Raw genomic sequence first — 23,521 nt, 5'->3', positions numbered from 1 at the left:
TAAAAACCTCAGGCTTAGCAAAGAAGCAGAGCATTTGTTTTCTACCCCTCATACAGAAAAGGAATTAAAGCAGAAATCATATACAGAAAAGGATATAGCATCAACTTCTGCATCATGACCATTATCGGCAATAAATATATCTATATAAAGAAAAAGCTGTTCCTTTTGATATGTGTCTCAGGAAATGTTTGTATATGCTTTGAAAAATGTTGCATGTGCTCAAGCAGTACTTACACTGATGCAACAAAGTTGTTCCATGGTTATGCATGCATGTATAAAGTATGTATGTCCATTTCCAATAAGTGATGTAATAATAATTAACAATAACTATAGGAACATATTTCAGACTTACTCACCCAGGCATTCCAATTGTTCCAAGAGCCAGGGATTTGGGAATGTGCTTAGGCCAATTTGGTAGTAATGGAGTCAAATCTTTGCCTTGAGAGACTGAATGAGTTGTCCAACCAGCATCTGAAAGAACATGACTGCCAACTGGGAAAGCAGTATCATTACTTTCCAAAACTCTATGGAAATAAAATTATAATTATAAATGTAGTTTGCGTCTATATTGAAATTTCTTGCATCAAAGTGCAATTTCTCTTAAAGGACAGGCTCATCACGGTGGCCATACCCTAAACACACCAACTATTGATTGACTGACATCCCTGAGGCTGGTGTACGTCATCTCATGCCTGCTCTGGCAGCATCTGGCACATGAGCAGGCTCGGACTGGCCCACAGGGTTACAGGGGAATCCCCCGGTGGGCCCCTGAGCAAGGTGGGCCCCTAGTCACCCACCCTCTGCACACATGGCACATAACACAGTAGACTTACTGCACTACATACATATATTCAATGTACAGCACCTTAACTAGCCTATGTTCATATAAAAACTTGTTAGATTATTTATTATATTTGAATGTATTCATACGGTGGGCCCCCAAAATAAATTTTACTGGTGGGCCCTTGGCAGCCCAGTCCGACACTGCACATGAGTATTATGAAGATTGTGCTGAGGCCAACACATATGAATTCACTGCGCATGCACCAGATGATGCCAGGGCAGGCTTAAGAGGAGGTATCCTGGTCTCAGTGGAGTGTTTTATGCACACAAATGGTAGTGAGAGGTTCCTTTAAAGGAGTTGCCGAGGATTAGAAAAAGGGCCATTGACTGGGTATTTCCAGAATAGGATCCAGCAGTTCTTGTATCAGGGCCCATTAGCTTTAAGTTACGCCACTGTGCTCTGAACTGTAGACTGATGTAGAATAAACACATCTCCCACAATGCACTGTATCAGCGTGCACTGTATTATGATATCAGCCAAGCTTTTAGAGTTGTCTGCGAGCACCCACATTCATATTCATCAGATAACATTATATTATATGAAGTCAAGCAGGCTACGCCTTACTGAATGCCAAGACAAAAAGGAACATTAGGAAACAAAAGCATTAAATGCTGTCAAAAATATACTATTGAAATCGATGGTGACAATATAGAGTTTTACTTTCAAGGTTCTTTGTTTTTTGCTGTAACAAAATAAAACACAAAAAATAGGACACAATAATAGAGACTTAGAAATATGGCTTAATAGCTATGATTATTTGCAGTAGGTGGACAAGAGCTTTTTGGCAGGAGACATACTTTTGCAAAATATGAACTTTTTTTAATGGTGCTCTATAGTTTTCACACATTGCTGCCAAAACACCACACTCAAGAAAGTTAAAATTCTTACTGTACCTCCCAACCTGAGTCCCGATCATGATATCTCCCTCCTTCATGATTGTCTTACTGTATGGTCTAAACAAAACAAAAAAATATATATATTTGAACATTGCTCAAAAACCCACTTAAAGGGGTTCTCCTGAAATTAAGAAAATGAAAATAATTAATATTTTTATAATGAAGTAATATTTACCAAATACCTTTCATTAATTATAATAAGTGTTGATCGAGCACCAAAGTGCTCGGGTGCTCTACCGAGCACCCGAGCACAATGGAAGTCAATCGGAGAACCCAAGCATTAAACCAGACACCCCTGCTCTGAATGAGAGAGGGTGTCTGGTTTACAGAAAAAGGTTAGAAATTAATGGAAATCCCACCAAAATGGTTTAGAAACATCATGGGGAGGACATCCGGATGCATCGTGGACTCCTATTACCTATGGCATACAATAGACAACCACACAAAGGCTATATGCCAAAAGCCGGGTATGTCCAAGCCAACAATGTATCCATGAGACAGATACAGTCAGCATACCTTACAATGGCAGCGTTGTGCACTATGAGACATTCAAAACCAGCTCTCATCTGACTGAGATCCAGTAAGGGTACTTTCACACTAGCCTTTTCCGGTATTGACTTCTGTCACAGGGGCTCAATACCGGAAAAAAACTGATCAGTTTTATTCTAATGCATTCTGAATGGAGATCATTCCATTCAGTATGCATAAGTATGCATCAGTGCATGCTGCAGTTTTCTCTCCGGCCAAAAATCCTGAACACTTGCCGGAATGCCAGATCCGGCATTAAATTCCATTGAAATGTATTAAGCCTCAAAGTTGCTTCATATCTGTTAGATGGCTTGGGTGGACCTGCGCACCTAGATCATTATCATAAGGGTGACAAAAAGTTTTCTGATTGTCCTCACATAATATTCAATAACCTTTCTATACAGTTGTCATGTAAAATCATTTGCATAAACATGGGTATATGGGGAAGACATGCAAATGAACAGAATCTGCCTTGTTTTTCAGCTGAAAAACTATTTGCATGGAAAATTTGAGATCACAATATTCGCGATCTACACTACTCATGAACAGCACCATCTATTGGATTCATAGTCTTGTGCTGTAAAACGCACAACAGGCAAGAACCAATGATTCCCTATGGGAAGGGTTCACACCTGGGCGTTTTACAGCGCGTATGATCGCGCTGTAAAACGCCCGACGCTCAAACAAGTACAGGAGCTTTTTTTGGCGCGTTTGACGCGCGTTTGGGCCATAGACTCTTTGGACAACACTGCTGTCAATCACCCAAACGCGCGTCAAACGCGCGTTCACTATTAAAAAAAACGCGCGACAAAAACGCGCATAGAAACGCGCGTTTGAGAAACGCCTAGGTGTGAACCCAGCGTTAATGATTAGTAAATCATCCATATTGCAGTACACACCTGTGGGGTCAAAATGCTTATTACACCCCTTGTTAAGGCTACTTTCACACTTGCATTGTTGTTTTCTGGTAATGAAATCCGGCAAAGGATCTCAATACCAGAAAAAAATGTTTCTGTTTAGTCCTCATGCATTCTGAATGGAAAGAGATAGGTTCAGGATGCATAAAGCTGCGGTTTTGTGTCCGGTCATAAAAACAATGTAAGTCAATGGTGACGGATCCATTTTTTAGGAACCTAAAAAACTGATCTGTCTTCTATTGACTTTCAATGTATTTAGAGACGGATCTGTTTATTTCAGTTTTGATTTCACACAACTGCATCCTTGATGTGAAAAATCAAAACAGATCCATTGAATTCCAGTATTGAGATCCTCTGCTGGATTTCAATACCTGAATTCACAATGCAAGTGTGAAAGTAGCCTAAATTGTGTGTAGTTATGTGTGTAGTTTCTAAAATGGGGTCACTTTATGTGTTTTTTATTTTTTTATTTCTTTTATTTCACCTACTACACCTCTTGGTACATTTCTTGAGTGGTGCAGTTTCCAAATTGTGGGATTTCCAGTCAGTGTATTCTCAAATGCGAAATGGTGCCCAAAAACCATTCTAGCAAAATTTACCCTCCAAAAATCATATGGTGCTCCTTCCCTTCTGAGCCTCACAGTATGCCCATACAGTAGTTTACAATATAAACATATGTGGGGTTGTAAACCTCAGAATCATGGCAATAAATATTTACCACTAACATGAAGTAGTCACGGAAAAAAAAATCTCTGAATTCCATGGATAAGTAAAAGCATTCAAACGTTATTACCATATAAAGTAACACATCAGGTTTGTAAAATTAGGCTTGGTCAGGAAGGGAGCTAAATGGCATAGTTTGTAAGTGGTTAAAGCTAAAAGCTATGCCAGTTAATAGCTGGTGTAAATTGTAGTTTGGAATGTACAGGGTGAAGATATACCTCATTTATTAGGATGCGTGTGCGTCTTATAAATTTGTCATGCATTGCTCCAATGGACTTTTGACTGATCTGACTTATGAAACACCAGCAATCTTAGTACCTTTACAGCACTATATTAGATGGTAGAACCTGACGGAACACATTTTAAGTCAGCGGGGTTCATCTGGCACTGTTGGTATCTGTTTTTTGATGGTTCTGCACAGCGTTATGGTTTCTATTGGTTAAATGGAAACCACAGCACAGATGTGAGCTTAGTGATGGGTATGGAGATTTAAGAGAGTAGCTCTACTTTGTCTCAAGTATTCCGTGTGTTAGTCAATATTCAATAAACATATTAATTGATACCTCATGTATGGATCCACACTGAAGCACTCAGCTTCCACCAAAACCTCTGTACAGAAGAAATTCATAATATTAACTTGTGGCACACAATGTTATAAAACAATTCAATGAATTATTCTATACTGTAAGTGAAGGTGACACTAATCTGGCTGCACCTCATTTCTATGGCAATTTTGGTGCAATTTAACATACAATTTGATAAAGCAAGTAAGGCTAAAAGAATAATCCACTGTGCGTCAACCACCGAGGGAGAGAGGCTTAGAAGGAAACGGAAGAACTTTCAAGATAGCGGCATTACTATACATGTCTACATTTTAGGCAGAATTGTTTTATTTATAATAGAGGGAAACCTTTTGTAATGAGCACAAACATTTATATATGTTGAGATGACATTGTGTGCAGTTTCTCTGTACTATAAATTATAACAGAAACCTCCTAACCTTCTAGACTCCTGACAAAATTGTTGACATGAAAAACTAGACGTATTTCTGGCACAGATAGCGGAGCAAGTTGGCACAACTAAGCTGGTTAGTTGTGCCACTATCTGCGACTTCGCCCCACTCACGGCAGGCCTAAAATTGTGGGCGTGATGTGGGCGGGGAAGGGGACGGACCAGCAAGCCTGTCTCGTTCACCATTTTCTACGCCTGTTTTAGGCGTAGAAAAAGGTCTAGATGTAAGACTGCTCAGAAGCTGTCTTACATTTAGAACTGCCGCTGGATACACCGAAGTTATGGAGAGGCCTCTTAGTCTTACTCCAGTAGGAGGTTGGCATACAAAAACTGGAGTAAAGCCTCATTAACAAGATAGTATTTTTCAGTCTGTATCCGATCTGCATTTTTTGTGGATCACTAGCAGATCCATTAATTTCTATGTGGCCATAAAAAATGTGGACAGCACACAGATGTCATATGTATGCTGTAGCATCTGTGCGCTTGTGTCACAAGTTATACAACATGTCCTACTGTATTCTTGCCCGCTTTGCAGACAAGAATAGGCATTTTGATGATGGGGCCCGTGAAAAGTGCAGGATGCACATGGCAGGTATTTGCATTATGTGGAGTATAGTAACAGCTGTAGACAACAATGTTTTTTTAAAGATGCACCACATTTATCATACAACTCCTGGGACAGACATAGCAGAGCTGGAGAGGTACAGAGTAGGGCAACTGAAGTAATAACTGGAATGGGGCAACTACAGTACCCTGAAAGATTATCAAAATTAAGGTTATTCACTTTAGAAAAAAGATGACTGAGGGGAGAGCTAATAACTATGTATAAATTTATCAGGGGTCAGTACAGAGATCTCTACCATCATCTATTCATCCCCAGGACTGTGACGAGGGGACACTCTCTGCGCCTGGAGGAAAGAAGGTTTGTACACAAACATAGAAGAGGATTCTTTACGGTAAGAGCAGTGAGACTATGGAACTCTCTGCCTGAGGAGGTGGTGATGGTGAGTTCACTAAAGGAATTCAAGAGGGGCCTGGATGAATTTCTGGAGTGTAATCGTTGATCCAGGGAGTTATTCTGATTGCCTGTTTGGAGTCGGGAAGGAATTTTTTTTCCTTAAAGTGGGGAAAATTCTCCTCATATTCCCTTCAATAAATTCCATTATGTTAACTTACCTCCATTTTTTATCTTTGGTAATTGCACCTCCTTCAATTTGAAGTCTGACAATTTTGGGGCTCCCTCAAAGTGCTTGACGAGGGTCCAGGCACGAGACAGCACCATTCTGTGAAGGCTGAGAGTCAAAGGAACAAATTCATCTGGTAATATTTTCTATAAAGTCTTTTATTAAAAAGGCAAGAGGGTGGATCTATCAGAATAAATATGTGCTGTTTAATTGGCACAATGAACAATGCTACATTCATTTCACTAAATAACCTTGCCAACAAGCCTATATCTGTTAACATGTCTCCAAAGCTGATTGGCCATTTTTTGCTTTGTAATGGACTAATAATTAATTATGTTACTTGTATGATAAACTGATACATGCAGCATAATAACCTAGTCTGGGAGGGAGCAATGACTTAGCAAATATCATAACCACATATGAATTTTCACAGTGACTTGGCTCTTCTGTGAATGTTGGGAAACCTCAAGAATTCAACTAAACTTTTATCATGAACATTAGTGTAATTAAAACGTTTTTTTTTCAAGGGGTGAACTGGAAACTGAATGGAGGTATTTCCATCTCAGACAATGGGGGCATATCACTAGTATATGCCCCCATTGTCTGATAGCTGCGGGTTCCACCTCTGGGGTAAACTGAGTCAGCAAAGTGAAGGTGAACGCACTCACGGTCTCTCTCCATTCTTTTTATGGGGCTGCCGAAAATAACTGAGCACTGGCTGAACAATATTGAAGTCAATGGAACCTGTGGCCGTACACGTGCGGTGCGCATTCCTTCACTTTGCAGGCTCAGTTTATGAGATAGGTGAGGGTCCCAGAGGTGGCCTATCAGACAATGAGGGCTTATCCTAGGGATATGCCCCCATTGTCTGAGATGGGAATATCCCTGAATGAGCAATACCATAGTGCAGCAAAAAATATTATTCCAACAGAATTTAATACCCTAGTGCAACACAAAAAACTGCCCAAGCAGAAACAAATACTACCCCACAGCACAAAATATTGCTCCACCAGAACCAAATACCACAGTGCAATGCAAAATGTTTACATATCAGCACAAAATACCTTTCTAGAAGCCAACTCTCTGTGGTGGCCAGTGCCAGCTACAGTGTTCTGTCTGCATCATCATTTTCCATTTGTCTCTAATTAACAAATGGGAGAGGAGGCTGAGGAGGTGAGACACAGGCCAGAACACTGAACTCACCCTACCATCAGCATGCTGACTATTCTTTCAGCACTGCCAAAGGGTACTTTAAAATATACACTATAGACCTATTAAAGCCATTGAGGTCTCAACTAATGTAGAAGTTCTCTTTCCACATCTTCTCTATTTGTCTCAGACTACCATGATTACTTCTTTCAGCCAAGTCTCATCTCTGCAGAGTTTGCCAAACAGACATCTTAAATTCCTCACTTTCTTATCTTCTTTTCCACTTCTCAACACAAACTCCTCACCTTGGTACCCCAATAGTGTCATCCTCCTGCCACCCCCAAAACTGTTCCCACTGTGCTCCCAAATGCCCCAAATACTATACAGCAGATAACTAGTTCCCCCAGTAGTACTAATGCTCCCTATAGTGACTCAAGTAGTATTATACTGCCACAGAGTGGCTCTATTATAAAGTCCCCTGTAGTGCTTCAGTAATAATAATGCCCCCCTATTATGCCCCTAGTAATAATAATACCTTCATATTGCCTTTAGTATTTAAAATGCCATCCTATTGACAGTGATTAATTATGAGCGGCAGGGGTCTTATTCGAATTCGCGATATTTCGTGAATATTTTATAGAATATTCGTTATACCTCCCCTCCCTCTATTATGCGCATTCTGGCAGCGCAATTACTATCACGCTGTCCGGAATGCAGAAAGCGCGCATGGCCCTGCGGCGCGCGTGCAGGGACGCGCAGGCTGGCGCGGTGACGTCATCTCACCGCGCCGGACCACGTGTCCTTCACAGCGGTGAGCGCCACTGTGTGGGCGGTCCGGCAGTGCGGGCGGCCGGACATATAAGTCCGGCAGGCCCTGCACTTGTTAGAAGAGAGCCGGCTGCCCACCCTAGAGAATCACCCCCAGGACAACGAGCATCCCCTGGACAACGAGCGGCAACCCCTGAAGGGCTGAGTATATCCCATGAATGCTCCATTAACCCCCACTATCCCACCAACGCTCCATTAACCCCCACTATCCCACCAACACCATTAACCCTATCCCACCAACGAACCCTATACCTCCTCCATTAACCCTATCCCACTAACGAACCCTATAACCCTATTCCACCAACGTACCTCCTCCATTAACCCTATCCCACCAATGTACCCTATCCCACCAAAGCTCCACTATCCCACCACCCTACTTGCCTTAACCCCTTCCCTGCCAGGCATCTGCCAGATCCCGATATACCCCAGCAAACCCCAGCTCCCCTGCTGGTATTAACCCCTATTACACTCCCCCTTTTAGGGATAGTATATTGTTAGGTGGGGTGGGCGGTCATAAGTAAGTGTGTGTGTGTGTATGTGTGATTGAATAGTATAGCTAGTATTATATTTGTAGTGCTGTGTATTTACTGTATATCATGTGCGTCAGGTGTTAATAAATACCATTATATTTGTACCCTTTGTGTAGCGTGTACTTGTTAGCGGTAGTGAGTTAGTTAGGCGCACGCAGGTATTAAGTGTTAGTGACCGTGTGTTGTGTTAAGCAATAGAAAGCGTATAATTAAGGTTATAAATAGGCGTGACTATCTATAGACGGCCTACGCCTATTTTATGAATATTAATGAGCGATATTTGCATAAATATTGGTGATTAATATTCCCCCTTTACACACACAAAGATGCCGCATGCCGCATGCTAATGAGCTGATTAGAGTCCGGCGTGATGTCATTGAGTCCAGCGTATATTTAATTCAGAGCTATAGCCACTCCCCTGCCAACCTGCTGCTGATTCATAAGGAAACAAACTGTCATTCAGCAGCAGGTGGGCGGGGAGAGTCAGGAGCTCATTCAGGACTCATCATTATCAGCTGGAGCTTTTCAATACAAGATGTTGGCAGATTGACTGGGTCAATTAAAGAAAGTGACCCAGCATTTTGCTAAACGAATCAGTCACTTATTTATGTTGCCCTTAGTTAGGACACCATAAAACTGGTGACAGGTTCCCTTTAAGTTGCTTGTGGGCCAATGATTCATGAGAAAAGTGAAAAGAAAAAAAAAAAGAAAAAAAAAATAAGAAATATATATATATATATATATATATATATATATTATTCTTCTACATATATACCAATATTATTGATTAATTTTAATATAACTTAATAATAATACATAAGCTCTTTTCTCATGTCTAATCCCATTGGAGATCTGGTGTTCAGCCTAAAAATCCAGAATGCCTTTCTTTGTAGAATATTTTTTTTTAAATCTCCACCTCAAGGGGGAACACCACTTTTTCTATTGCAAATGTTTGGAAGCTTTTCAAGCTGCGGTCATGTGAGGATATAAAGTGTTTGGCTGCGTTCTATGTACCCAGGCAGGAAGGATTAGTTATATATTTAATATGTTCTAATATTCAAGTTTTACCTTTCATAGAAGAACTGCCTACGTACATCAAATCGCAGTCAGCACACCGTATAATATAAACTATACCCACTGTATTACAGTTAAAGGGGTTGTCCGGGTTCAGAACTGAACCTCCATTTTCAACCAGGCATGCTCCGATGCTCTCCTTTGCCCGCGCAGGGCAAAGGCATTTTCAAGAGTTCCGGTGACGTTCTGGGCTGTCCATGGGGCTGCCAGGAAGCCCGGTGATGCCAGTAAAACGGCTAGGGCAGCTCTAAAGCACGCCCATCAGAGCCACTGACGTCACCGAACACACTGCCGGGCGGAAGCTTCAGCCCGGCAGTGTGTTATTGTAAACAAAAGAGCCTGTGTCCTGCGCGATCTAGCGCAGGGCAAGAGAGCGCATTGAAACATGAGATGCTCCGATGCCAACATCAGGGGTGCATCCTAGGTGAAAATAAGGGTATGTCCGGGTTCAGCTCTGAACACGGACAAGCCCTTTAATGTAACTTTTAATTGGAAACTTCAAGCTATGTTTTAAATCACGAAATATTTGACAGTCACAGTATATTTATATGTTTTACATGGATGACTTCCACATCTTGAAAAACCCATGTATTTTAACCAGATGTTTGTTGTGGTTTTGGTCACATTAGAAAAGAATGAAGGGGAAAGAGTGTTATCTAATGTTCGTGAACGTCTTGATACTACCCTGCAACATATAAAATGCCATCCTCATAAGATGGGGAGACATTTGAGTATAACATTCTTTATCTGGGAAAATTGTTAACTATAAGTTAATAGAGTTGAGCGGACACCTGGATGTTCGGGTTCGACGGGTTCGGCCGAACTTTGGAAAAAAGTTAGAGTTCGAGACCCGAACTTGACCCCAAACCCAATTAAAGTCAATGGGGACCCGAACTTTTGAGCACTAAAATGGGTGCAAAATTGTCATGGAAATGGCTAGAGGGTTGCAAATGTCGTCAAAATGTGGTTAAGAGCATGGCAAGTGCTCTGAAAACAAATGTGGATAGGGAAATGACTTTAAATAACATAAAATACGTAAAAATAAAAAATAATAATCTAGGAGGACCAGGTCCATATGGAGTAGGAGGTTGAGGAGGCGTGGATGTGGCGGTGTAGGTGGAAGTAGCGGTGGAGGAGGTAGCCTACACTGCTTTTTGTTTTAAAATGTATTTATCTTTTTTAAATTGTGGTACACCCCAGAACAGTGGGAAATATAACCCTCCAGTCGTGCTAAACACACGTTCAAACAATACACCGGCTGCAGGGCAGGCCAGCACCCACAAGGTGTAAAGGGCAAGCTCAGGCCATGTGCCCAATTTGGAGACCCAGAAGTTGCAGGGGCTGACCCCTGTCAGTTAGTTCGTGTAGGCGTGTGCATACTTACTGCCCAACCATGTCGCACGTCCCCGTGTGGTTCACGATCCAATTTGATATCTGCTCTATCAACTTTGGATGTTCTTTTATGCCCATACCATGGTGATTACGGGTGGCGGGGAATCAGGGTTCCAGGCCGGAGAGGGAGCGTGAGAAATAGAGACCAAATTTAAGGGAGATACATTTAAAAAAAAAAATTGGGATCGAGAAGAAATGTGGGAAAAGCTATTGAGGCGCAAATCTGGGACAAATTACAGAAGCCAAAATGTGGGCCAAAAGAGTCAAGCAGAATTGTGGGGAAAGCTATTGAGGTGCAAATGTGGGCCAAAAGAGTCAAGCAGAATTGTGGGAAAAGCTATTGAGGCGCAAATGTTGGCCAAAAAAGTATAGCGGAAATGTGGGACAAAGTATTGAAGCTTAAATGTGGTATAACTTGTTTTTTAAGCATTGAATCAAAGGAGGTGGCGCGCATCAATTAAAGAAGCAGGTGAATAAACCTATGCAGAGCAGGGGTTTATTCACGTCTAAAATTGTATAATGTCAACCCAAGAATGTAACAGAAAAATTACAGAAATGTATTAGCCTGTCAACTTGGGGGGTGGCAGGGGTCTATGACAGAAAACAATTGTTTATTGTCACCCGAAAATGTAAAATAAAAAGTATTGAAATTTATTAAGCTGTCAACTAGGTAGACGAGGTGTATATAACACTCAAAAGATGGTGAATTTGACCATAAAATGTAACCGACAAATGTTATTTTTTTTTTTTACAAGTCTAATAGGTATAGCAGTGGTACATCACACCAAAAAATTGCTGAATTTCACCAGAAAATGTAACTGCCAATTTTTTTTATTTATTTTTTTACCGGTCTACAAGGTATAGCAGTGGTACTTCACAAAAAAAAAAAAAAATTGCTGAATTTCACCAGAAAATGTAACTGACAACTTTTATTTTTTTTGTTAACCGGCCTACTAGGTATAGCAGTGGTACTATACACCCAAAAATTGGTGAATTTCACCAGAAAATGTTAATGACAATTTTATTTTATTTTTTTAAATGGCCTACTAGGTATAGCAGTGGTACTTCACAAAAAAAATTGCTGAATTTCACCAGAAAATGTAACTGACAATTTTTTTTTCTTTTGTTAACCGGCCTACTAGGTATAGCAGAGGTACTATAAACCCAAAAATTGGTTAATTTCACCTGAAAATGTAACTGACAATTTTATTTTACTTTTAAACGGCCTACTAGGTATAACAGTGGTACATCGCACCCAAAAATTGGTGAATTTCACCATAAAATGTAACAGACAAATTGTTTTATTGTTTAACCTGTCTACTAGGTATAGCAGTGGTACTTCACACCCAAAAATTTTTGAATTTCAACTGAAAATGTAACTGACACATTTTTTTTTTTGTTAATCGGCCTACTAGTAGGGATGAGCGAACTCGAACTGTATAGTTCGGGTTCGTACCGAATTTTGGGGTGTCCGTGACACGGACCCAAACCCGGACATTTTTGTAAAAGTCCGGGTTCGGTGTTCGTCGCTTTCTTGGCGCTTTTGTGACGCTTTCTTGGCGCTTTTTGAAAGGCTGCAAAGCAGCCAATCAACAAGCGTCATACTACTTGCCCCAAGAGGCCGTCACAGCCATGCCTACTATTGGCATGGCTGTGATAGTAGGCATGGCTGTGATTGGCCAGAGCACCATGTGACCCAGCCTCTATTTAAGCTGGAGTCACATAGCGCCGCCCGTCACTCTGCTCTGATTAGCGTAGGGAGAGGTTGCGGCTGCGACAGTAGGGCGAGATTAGGCAGATTAACTCCTCCAAAGGACTTGATTAATCGATCGATCTGCAGCTGTGCATCATTGAGCTGCTGAAATTCAATTGCTCACTGTTTTTAGGCTGCCCAGACCGTTTGTCAGTCACTTTTTCTGGGGTGATCGGCGGCCATTTTGTGTCTTGTGGGTGCGCCAGGCATCAAGCTGCGACCAAGTGCATTTAACCCTCAATGGTGTGGTTGTTTTTTGGCTAAAGCCTACATCAGGGTGAAGCTGTCACACCAAGTGCATTTAACCAGCAATAGTCTGTTTATTTTTTGGCCATATACTACATCAGGGGCAAGCTGCGCCTGTCACCAAGTGCATTTAACCCTCAATGGTGTGGTTGTTTTTGGCTAAAGCCTACATCAGGGTGAAGCTGTCACACCAAGTGCATTTAACCAGCAATAGTCTGTTAATTTTTTGGCCATATACTACATCAGGGGCAAGCTGCGCCCGTCACCAAGTGCATTTAACCCTCAGTAGTGTGGTTGGTCAAGCTGTCACACCAAGTGCATTTAACCAGCAATAGTGTGGTTATTTTTTGGCCATATCCCAGTCTAATTCTGTCACTAAATCCATACCGGTCACCCAGCGCCTAAATACTAGGCCTCAATTTATATCCCGCTAAATCTGTCGTTACCGCTGTCCTGTTGTGGATGGCAAGTTATTTAGTGTCCGTCAAAGCACATTTTTTGTTCTGGGTTGAAATACAATTCCCAATTTAGCAATTTCATAATTTAGTGGTTTCTGCTATATCAGAGCTATTTGAAATCTATCCCTAAAAGGGTATATAATATTCAAGGTGCACATAGGGTCATTCAGAATAACTTCACACACACGCTACGTGCATTTCCAAGTCTAATTCTGTTAGTAAATCCATACCGGTCACCCAGCGCCTAAATACTAGGCCTCAAATTTATATCCCGCTAAATCTGTCGTTACCGCTGTCCTGTTGTGGATGGGCAAGTTATTTAGTGTCCGTCAAAGCACATTTTTTGTTCTGGGTTGAAATACAATTCCCAATTTAGCAATTTCATAATTTAGTGGTTTCTGCTATATCAGAGCTATTTGAAATCTATCCCTAAAAGGGTATATAATATTCAAGGTGCACATAGGGTCATTCAGAATAACTTCACACACACGCTACTGTGCATTTCCAAGTCTAATTCTGTCACTAAATCCATACCGGTCACCCAGCGCCTAAATACTAGGCCTCAAATTTATATCCCGCTAAATCTGTCGTTACCGCTGTCCTGTTGTGGATGGGCAAGTTATTTAGTGTCCGTCAAAGCACATTTTTTGTTCTGGGTTGAAATACAATTCCCAATTTAGCAATTTCATAATTTAGTGGTTTCTGCTATATCAGAGCTATTTGAAATCTATCCCTAAAAGGGTATATAATATTCAAGGTGCACATAGGGTCATTCAGAATAACTTCACACACACGCTACTGTGCATTTCCAAGTCTAATTCTGTCAGTAAATCCATACCGGTCACCCAGCGCCTAAATACTAGGCCTCAAATTTATATCCCGCTAAATCTGTCGTTACCGCTGTCCTGTTGTGGATGGGCAAGTTATTTAGTGTCCGTCAAAGCACATTTTTTGTTCTGGGTTGAAATACAATTCCCAATTTAGCAATTTCATAATTTAGTGGTTTCTGCTATATCAGAGCTATTTGAAATCTATCCCTAAAAGGGTATATAATATTCAAGGTGCACATAGGGTCATTCAGAATAACTTCACACACACGCTACTGTGCATTTCCAAGTCTAATTCTGTCACTAAATCCATACCGGTCACCCAGCGCCTAAATACTAGGCCTCAAATTTATATCCCGCTAAATCTGTCGTTACCGCTGTACTGTTGTGGCTGGGCAAGTTATTTAGTGTCCGTCAAAGCACATTTTTTGTTCATGGGTTGAAATACAATTCCCAATTTAGCAATTTCATAATTTAGTGGTTTCTGCTATATCAGAGCTATTTGAAATCTATCCCTAAAAGGGTATATAATATTCAAGGTGCACATAGGGTCATTCAGAATAACTTCACACACACGCTACTGTGCATTTCCAAGTCTAATTCTGTCACTAAATCCATACCGGTCACCCAGCGCCTAAATACTAGGCCTCAAATTTATATCCCGCTAAATCTGTCGTTACCGCTGTACTGTTGTGGATGGGCAAGTTATTTAGTGTCCGTCAAAGCACATTTTTTGTTCTGGGTTGAAATACAATTCCCAATTTAGCAATTTCATAATTTAGTGGTTTCTGCTATATCAGAGCTATTTGAAATCTATCCCTAAAAGGGTATATAATATTCAAGGTGCACATAGGGTCATTCAGAATAACTTCACACACACGCTACTGTGCATTTCCAAGTCTAATTCTGTCACTAAATCCATACCGGTCACCCAGCGCCTAAATACTAGGCCTCAAATTTATATCCCGCTGAATTTGAATACAATACATTGGGCCAAATAATATTTTGTTGTTGTGGTGAACCATAACAATGAGGAAAACATCTAGTAAGGGACGCGGACGTGGACATGGTCGTGGTGGTGTTAGTGGACCCTCTGGTGCTGGGAGAGGACGTGGCCGTTCTGCCACATCCACACGTCCTAGTGTACCAACTACCTCAGGTCCCAGTAGCCGCCAGAATTTACAGCGATATATGGTGGGGCCCAATGCCGTTCTAAGGATGGTAAGGCCTGAGCAGGTACAGGCATTAGTCAATTGGGTGGCCGACAGTGGATCCAGCACGTTCACATTATCTCCCACCCAGTCTTCTGCAGAAAGCGCACAGATGGCGCCTGAAAACCAACCCCATCAGTCTGTCACATCACCCCCATGCATATCAGGGAAACTGTCTGAGCCTCAAGTTATGCAGCAGTCTCTTATGCTGTTTGAAGACTCTGCTGGCAGGGTTTCCCAAGGGCATCCACCTAGCCCTTCCCCAGCGGTGGAAGACATAGACTGCACTGACGCACAACCACTTATGTTTCCTGATGATGAGGACATGGGAATACCACCTCAGCATGTCTCTGATGATGACGAAACACAGGTGCCAACTGCTGCGTCTTTCTGCAGTGTGCAGACTGAACAGGAGGTCAGGGATCAAGACTGGGTGGAAGACGATGCAGGGGACGATGAGGTCCTAGACCCCACATGGAATGAAGGTCGTGCCACTGACTTTCACAGTTCGGAGGAAGAGGCAGTGGTGAGACCGAGCCAACAGCGTAGCAAAAGAGGGAGCAGTGGGCAAAAGCAGAACACCCGCCGCCAAGAGACTCCGCCTGCTACTGACCGCCGCCATCTGGGACCGAGCACCCCAAAGGCAGCTTCAAGGAGTTCCCTGGCATGGCACTTCTTCAAACAATGTGCTGACGACAAGACCCGAGTGGTTTGCACGCTGTGCCATCAGAGCCTGAAGCGAGGCATTAACGTTCTGAACCTGAGCACAACCTGCATGACCAGGCACCTGCATGCAAAGCATGAACTGCAGTGGAGTAAACACCTTAAAACCAAGGAAGTCACTCAGGCTCCCCCTGCTACCTCTTCTGCTGCTGCCGCCTCGGCCTCTTCTGCTGCTGCCGCCTCGGCCTCTTCCTCCGCCTCTGGAGGAACGTTGGCACCTGCCGCCCAGCAAACAGGGGATGTACCACCAACACCACCACCACCTCCGTCACCAAGCGTCTCAACCATGTCACACGGCAGCGTTCAGCTCTCCATCTCACAAACATTTGAGAGAAAGCGTAAATTCCCACCTAGCCACCCTCGATCCCTGGCCCTGAATGCCAGCATTTCTAAACTACTGGCCTATGAAATGCTGTCATTTAGGCTGGTGGACACAGACAGCTTCAAACAGCTCATGTCGCTTGCTGTCCCACAGTATGTTGTTCCCAGCCGCCACTACTTCTCCAAGAGAGCCGTGCCTTCCCTGCACAACCAAGTATCCGATAAAATCAAGTGTGCACTGCGCAACGCCATCTGTAGCAAGGTCCACCTAACCACAGATACGTGGACCAGTAAGCACGGCCAGGGACGCTATATCTCCCTAACTGCACACTGGGTAAATGTAGTGGCAGCTGGGCCCCAGGCGGAGAGCTGTTTGGCGCACGTCCTTCCGCCGCCAAGGATCGCAGGGCAACATTCTTTGCCTCCTGTTGCCACCTCCTCCTTCTCGGCTTCCTCCTCCTCTTCTTCCACCTGCTCATCCAGTCAGCCACACACCTTCACCACCAACTTCAGCACAGCCCGGGGTAAACGTCAGCAGGCCATTCTGAAACTCATATGTTTGGGGGACAGGCCCCACACCGCACAGGAGTTGTGGCGGGGTATAGAACAACAGACCGACGAGTGGTTGCTGCCGGTGAGCCTCAAGCCCGGCCTGGTGGTGTGTGATAATGGGCGAAATCTCGTTGCAGCTCTGGGACTAGCCAATTTGACGCACATCCCTTGCTTGGCGCATGTGCTGAATTTGGTGGTGCAGAAGTTCATTCACAACTACCCCGACATGTCAGAGCTGCTGCATAAAGTGCGGGCCGTCTGTTCGCGCTTCCGGCGTTCACATCCTGCTGCTGCTCGCCTGTCTGCGCTACAGCGTAACTTCGGCCTTCCCGCTCACCGCCTCATATGCGACGTGCCCACCAGGTGGAACTCCACCTTGCACATGCTGGACAGACTGTGCGAGCAGCAGCAGGCCATAGTGGAGTTTCAGCTGCAGCACGCACGGGTCAGTCGCACTACAGAACAGCACCACTTCACCACCAATGACTGGGCCTCCATGCGAGACCTGTGTGCCCTGTTGCGCTGTTTCGAGTACTCCACCAACATGGCCAGTGGCGATGACGCCGTTATCAGCGTTACAATACCACTTCTATGTCTCCTTGAGAAAACACTTAGGGCGATGATGGAAGAGGAGGTGGCCCAGGAGGAGGAGGAGGAGGAGGAGGAAGAGGGGTCATTTTTAGCACTTTCAGGCCAGTCTCTTCGAAGTGACTCAGAGGGAGGTTTTTGGCAACAGCAGAGGCCAGGTACAAATGTGGCCAGCCAGGGCCCACTACTGGAGGACGAGGAGGACGAGGATGAGGAGGAGGTGGAGGAGGATGAGGATGAAGCATGGTCACAGCGGGGTGGCACCCAACGCAGCTCGGGTCCATCACTGGTGCGTGGCTGGGGGGAAAGGCAGGACGATGACGATACGCCTCCCACAGAGGACAGCTTGTCCTTACCCCTGGGCAGCCTGGCACACATGAGCGACTACATGCTGCAGTGCCTGCGCAACGACAGCAGAGTTGCCCACATTTTAACCTGTGCGGACTACTGGGTTGCCACCCTGCTGGATCCACGCTACAAAGACAATGTGCCCACCTTACTTCCTGCACTGGAGCGTGATAGGAAGATGCGCGAGTACAAGCGCACGTTGGTAGACGCGCTACTGAGAGCATTCCCAAATGTCACAGGGGAACAAGTGGAAGCCCAAGGCCAAGGCAGAGGAGGAGCAAGAGGTCGCCAAGGCAGCTGTGTCACGGCCAGCTCCTCTGAGGGCAGGGTTAGCATGGCAGAGATGTGGAAAACTTTTGTCAACACGCCACAGCTAACTGCACCACCACCTGATACGCAACGTGTTAGCAGGAGGCAACATTTCACTAACATGGTGGAACAGTACGTGTGCACACCCCTCCACGTACTGACTGATGGTTCGGCCCCATTCAACTTCTGGGTCTCTAAATTGTCCACGTGGCCAGAGCTAGCCTTTTATGCCTTGGAGGTGCTGGCCTGCCCGGCGGCCAGCGTTTTGTCTGAACGTGTATTCAGCACGGCAGGGGGCGTCATTACAGACAAACGCAGCCGCCTGTCTACAGCCAATGTGGACAAGCTGACGTTCATAAAAATGAACCAGGCATGGATCCCACAGGACCTGTCCGTCCCTTGTCCAGATTAGACATTAACTACCTCCCCTTAACCATATATTATTGGACTCCAGGGCACTTCCTCATTCAATCCTATTTTTATTTTCATTTTACCATTATATTGCGAGGCTACCCAAAGTTGAATGAACCTCTCCTCTGTCTGGGTGCCAGGGCCTAAATATATGCCAATGGACTGTTCCAATGTTGGGTGACGTGAAGCCTGATTCTCTGCTATGACATGCAGACTAATTCTCTGCTGACATGAAGCCAGATCCTCTGTTACGGGACCTCTCTCCTCTGCCTGGGTGCTGGGCCTAAATTATGACAATGGACTGTTGCAGTGGTGGCTGACGTGAAGCCTGATTCTCTGCTATGACATGCAGACTGATTCTCTGCTGACATGAAGCCAGATCCTCTGTTACGGGACCTCTCTCCTCTGCCTGGGTGCTGGGCCTAAATTATGAAAATGGACTGTTGCAGTGGTGGGCTGACGTGAAGCCTGATTCTCTGCTATGACATGCAGACTAATTCTCTGCTGACATGAAGCCAGATTGTCTGTTACGGGACCTCTCTCCTCTGCCTGGGTGCTGGGCCTAAATTTATGAAAATGGACTCTTACAGTGGTGGGTGACGTGAAGCCTGATTCTCTGCTATGACATGAAGACTGATTCTCTGCTGACATGAAGCCAGATTGTCTGTTACGGGACCTCTCTCCTCTGCCTGGGTGCTGGGCCTAAATTTATGAAAATGGACTCTTACAGTGGTGGGTGACGTGAAGCCTGATTCTCTGCTATGACATGAAGACTGATTGTCTGCTATGACATAAAGACTGATTCTCTGCTGACATGAAGCCAGATTGTCTGTTACGGGACCTCTCTCCTCTGCCTGGGTGCTGGGCCTAAATTTATGACAATGGACTGTTGCAGTGGTGGCTGACGTGAAGCCTGATTCTCTGCTATGACATGCAGACTGATTCTCTGCTGACATGAAGCCAGATCCTCTGTTACGGGACCTCTCTCCTCTGCCTGGGTGCTGGGCCTAAATTTATGAAAATGGACTGTTGCAGTGGTGGGTGACGTGAAGCCTGATTCTCTGCTATGATATGAAGACTGATTCTCTGCTGACATGAAGCCAGATCCTCTGTTACGGGACCTCTCTCCTCTGCCTGGGTGCTGGGCCTAAATATCTGACAATGGACTGTTGCATTGGTGGCTGACGTGAAGCCTGATTCTCTGCTATGACATGCAGACTAATTCTCTGCTGACATGAAGCCAGATTGTCTGTTACGGGACCTCTCTCCTCTGCCTGGGTGCTGGGCCTAAATTATGACAATGGACTGTTGCAGTGGTGGCTGACGTGAAGCCTGATTCTCTGCTATGACATGAAGACTGATTCTCTGCTGACATGAAGCCAGATTCTCTGTTACGGGACCTCTCTCCTCTGCCTGGGTGCTGGGCCTAAATTTATGAAAATTGACTCTTACAGTGGTGGTGACGTGAAGCCTGATTCTCTGCTATGACATGAAGACTGATTCTCTGCTGACATGAAGCCAGATTGTCTGTTACGGGACCTCTCTCCTCTGCCTGGGTGCTGTGTCTAAATTAATGAAAATGGACTCTTACAGTGGTGGGTGACGTGAAGCCTGATTCTCTGCTATGACATGAAGACTGATTCTCTGCTATGACATGAAGACTGATTCTCTGCTGACATGAAGCCAGATTGTCTGTTACGGGACCTCTCTCCTCTGCCTGGGTGCTGGGCCTAAATTTATGACAATGGACTGTTGCAGTGGTGGCTGACGTGAAGCCTGATTCTCTGCTATGACATGCAGACTGATTCTCTGCTGACATGAAGCCAGATCCTCTGTTACGGGACCTCTCTCCTCTGCCTGGGTGCTGGGCCTAAATTTATGAAAATGGACTGTTGCAGTGGTGGGTGACGTGAAGCCTGATTCTCTGCTATGATATGAAGACTGATGCTCTGCTGACATGAAGCCAGATCCTCTGTTACGGGACCTCTCTCCTCTGCCTGGGTGCTGGGCCTAAATATCTGACATTGGACTGTTGCATTGGTGGCTGACGTGAAGCCTGATTCTCTGCTATGACATGCAGACTAATTCTCTGCTGACATGAAGCCAGATTGTCTGTTACGGGACCTCTCTCCTCTGCCTGGGTGCTGGGCCTAAATATATGACAATGGACTGTTGCAGTGGTGGCTGACGTGAAGCCTGATTCTCTGCTATGACATGAAGACTGATTCTCTGCTGACATGAAGCCAGATTGTCTGTTACGGGACCTCTCTCCTCTGCCTGGGTGCTGGGCCTAAATTTATGAAAATGGACTCTTACAGTGGTGGGTGACGTGAAGCCTGATTCTCTGCTATGACATGAAGACTGATTCTCTGCTGACATGAAGCCAGATTGTCTGTTACGGGACCTCTCTCCTCTGCCTGGGTGCTGGGCCTAAATTTATGAAAATGGACTGTTGCAGTGGTGGGTGACGTGAAGCCTGATTCTCTGCTATGACATGAAGACTGATTCTCTGCTGACATGAAGCCAGATTGTCTGTTACGGGACCTCTCTCCTCTGCCTGGGTGCTGGGCCTAAATTTATGAAAATGGACTCTTACAGTGGTGGGTGACGTGAAGCCTGATTCTCTGCTATGACATGAAGACTGATTCTCTGCTGACATGAAGCCAGATTGTCTGTTACGGGACCTCTCTCCTCTGCCTGGGTGCTGGGCCTAAATTTATGACAATGGACTGTTGCAGTGGTGGCTGACGTGAAGCCTGATTCTCTGCTATGACATGCAGACTGATTCTCTGCTGACATGAAGCCAGATCCTCTGTTACGGGACCTCTCTCCTCTGCCTGGGTGCTGGGCCTAAATATATGAAAATGGACTGTTGCAGTGGTGGCTGACGTGAAGCCTGATTCTCTGCTATGATATGAAGACTGATTCTCTGCTGACATGAAGCCAGATTCCTCTGTTACGGGACCTCTCTCCTCTGCCTGGGTGCTGGGCCTAAATATATGACAATGGACTGTTGCAGTGGTGGCTGACGTGAAGCCTGATTCTCTGCTATGACATGCAGACTAATTCTCTGCTGACATGAAGCCAGATTGTCTGTTACGGGACCTCTCTCCTCTGCCTGGGTGCTGGGCCTAAATATATGACAATGGACTGTTGCAGTGGTGGCTGACGTGAAGCCTGATTCTCTGCTATGACATGAAGACTGATTCTCTGCTGACATGAAGCCAGATTCTCTGTTACGGGACCTCTCTCCTCTGCCTGGGTGCTGGGCCTAAATTTATGAAAATGGACTCTTACAGTGGTGGGTGACGTGAAGCCTGATTCTCTGCTATGACATGAAGACTGATTCTCTGCTGACATGAAGCCAGATTGTCTGTTACGGGACCTCTCTCCTCTGCCTGGGTGCTGGGCCTAAATTTATGAAAATGGACTGTTGCAGTGGTGGGTGACGTGAAGCCTGATTCTCTGCTATGACATGAAGACTGATTCTCTGCTGACATGAAGCCAGATTGTCTGTTACGGGACCTCTCTCCTCTGCCTGGGTGCTGGGCCTAAATTTATGAAAATGGACTCTTACAGTGGTGGGTGACGTGAAGCCTGATTCTCTGCTATGACATGAAGACTGATTCTCTGCTGACATGAAGCCAGATTGTCTGTTACGGGACCTCTCTCCTCTGCCTGGGTGCTGGGCCTAAATTTATGACAATGGACTGTTGCAGTGGTGGCTGACGTGAAGCCTGATTCTCTGCTATGACATGCAGACTGATTCTCTGCTGACATGAAGCCAGATTCCTCTGTTACGGGACCTCTCTCCTCTGCCTGGGTGCTGGGCCTAAATTTATGAAAATGGACTGTTGCAGTGGTGGGTGACGTGAAGCCTGATTCTCTGCTATGACATGAAGACTGATTCTCTGCTGACATGAAGCCAGATCCTCTGTTACGGGACCTCTCTCCTCTGCCTGGGTGCTGGGCCTAAATATCTGACAATGGACTGTTGCATTGGTGGCTGACGTGAAGCCTGATTCTCTGCTATGACATGCAGACTAATTCTCTGCTGACATGAAGCCAGATTGTCTGTTACGGGACCTCTCTCCTCTGCCTGGGTGCTGGGCCTAAATATATGACAATGGACTGTTGCAGTGGTGGCTGACGTGAAGCCTGATTCTCTGCTATGACATGAAGACTGATTCTCTGCTGACATGAAGCCAGATTCTCTGTTACGGGACCTCTCTCCTCTGCCTGGGTGCTGGGCCTAAATTTATGAAAATGGACTCTTACAGTGGTGGGTGACGTGAAGCCTGATTCTCTGCTATGACATGAAGACTGATTCTCTGCTGACATGAAGCCAGATTGTCTGTTACGGGACCTCTCTCCTCTGCCTGGGTGCTGGGCCTAAATTTATGAAAATGGACTCTTACAGTGGTGGGTGACGTGAAGCCTGATTCTCTGCTATGACATGAAGACTGATTCTCTGCTGACATGAAGCCAGATTGTCTGTTACGGGACCTCTCTCCTCTGCCTGGGTGCTGGGCCTAAATTATGAAAATGGACTCTTACAGTGGTGGGTGACGTGAAGCCTGATTTATGACATGAAGACTGATTCTCTGCTATGACATGAAGACTGATTCTCTGCTGACATGAAGCCAGATTGTCTGTTACTGGACCTCTCTCCTCTGCCTGGGTGCTGGGCCTAAATTT

The 23,521-nt window shown here is 44.8% G+C and overlaps 1 protein-coding gene across 1 annotated transcript in view; it reads right to left on the bottom strand.

Moving 5' to 3' along the window:
* Window positions 1–23,521, bottom strand: part of LOC122921397 (prostaglandin reductase 1-like) — a 100,639-nt gene that overhangs the window by 32,061 nt on the left and 45,057 nt on the right. Inside the window, exons 2-5 of the mRNA XM_044271379.1 lie at window positions 6,096–6,211; window positions 4,472–4,517; window positions 1,738–1,797; window positions 357–524 (exon numbers count right to left, since the gene is read on the bottom strand). Coding sequence (XP_044127314.1) covers window positions 357–524; window positions 1,738–1,797; window positions 4,472–4,517; window positions 6,096–6,201 — 380 coding nt within the window. The 5' untranslated portion in view covers window positions 6,202–6,211. The remainder of the gene's footprint in view (window positions 1–356; window positions 525–1,737; window positions 1,798–4,471; window positions 4,518–6,095; window positions 6,212–23,521) is intronic.

This window comes from Bufo gargarizans, chromosome 1, assembly GCF_014858855.1.
Source record: "Bufo gargarizans isolate SCDJY-AF-19 chromosome 1, ASM1485885v1, whole genome shotgun sequence".
Classification (NCBI taxonomy): domain Eukaryota; kingdom Metazoa; phylum Chordata; class Amphibia; order Anura; family Bufonidae; genus Bufo; species Bufo gargarizans.
This window is presented reverse-complemented; position numbering and strand designations above follow the sequence as displayed.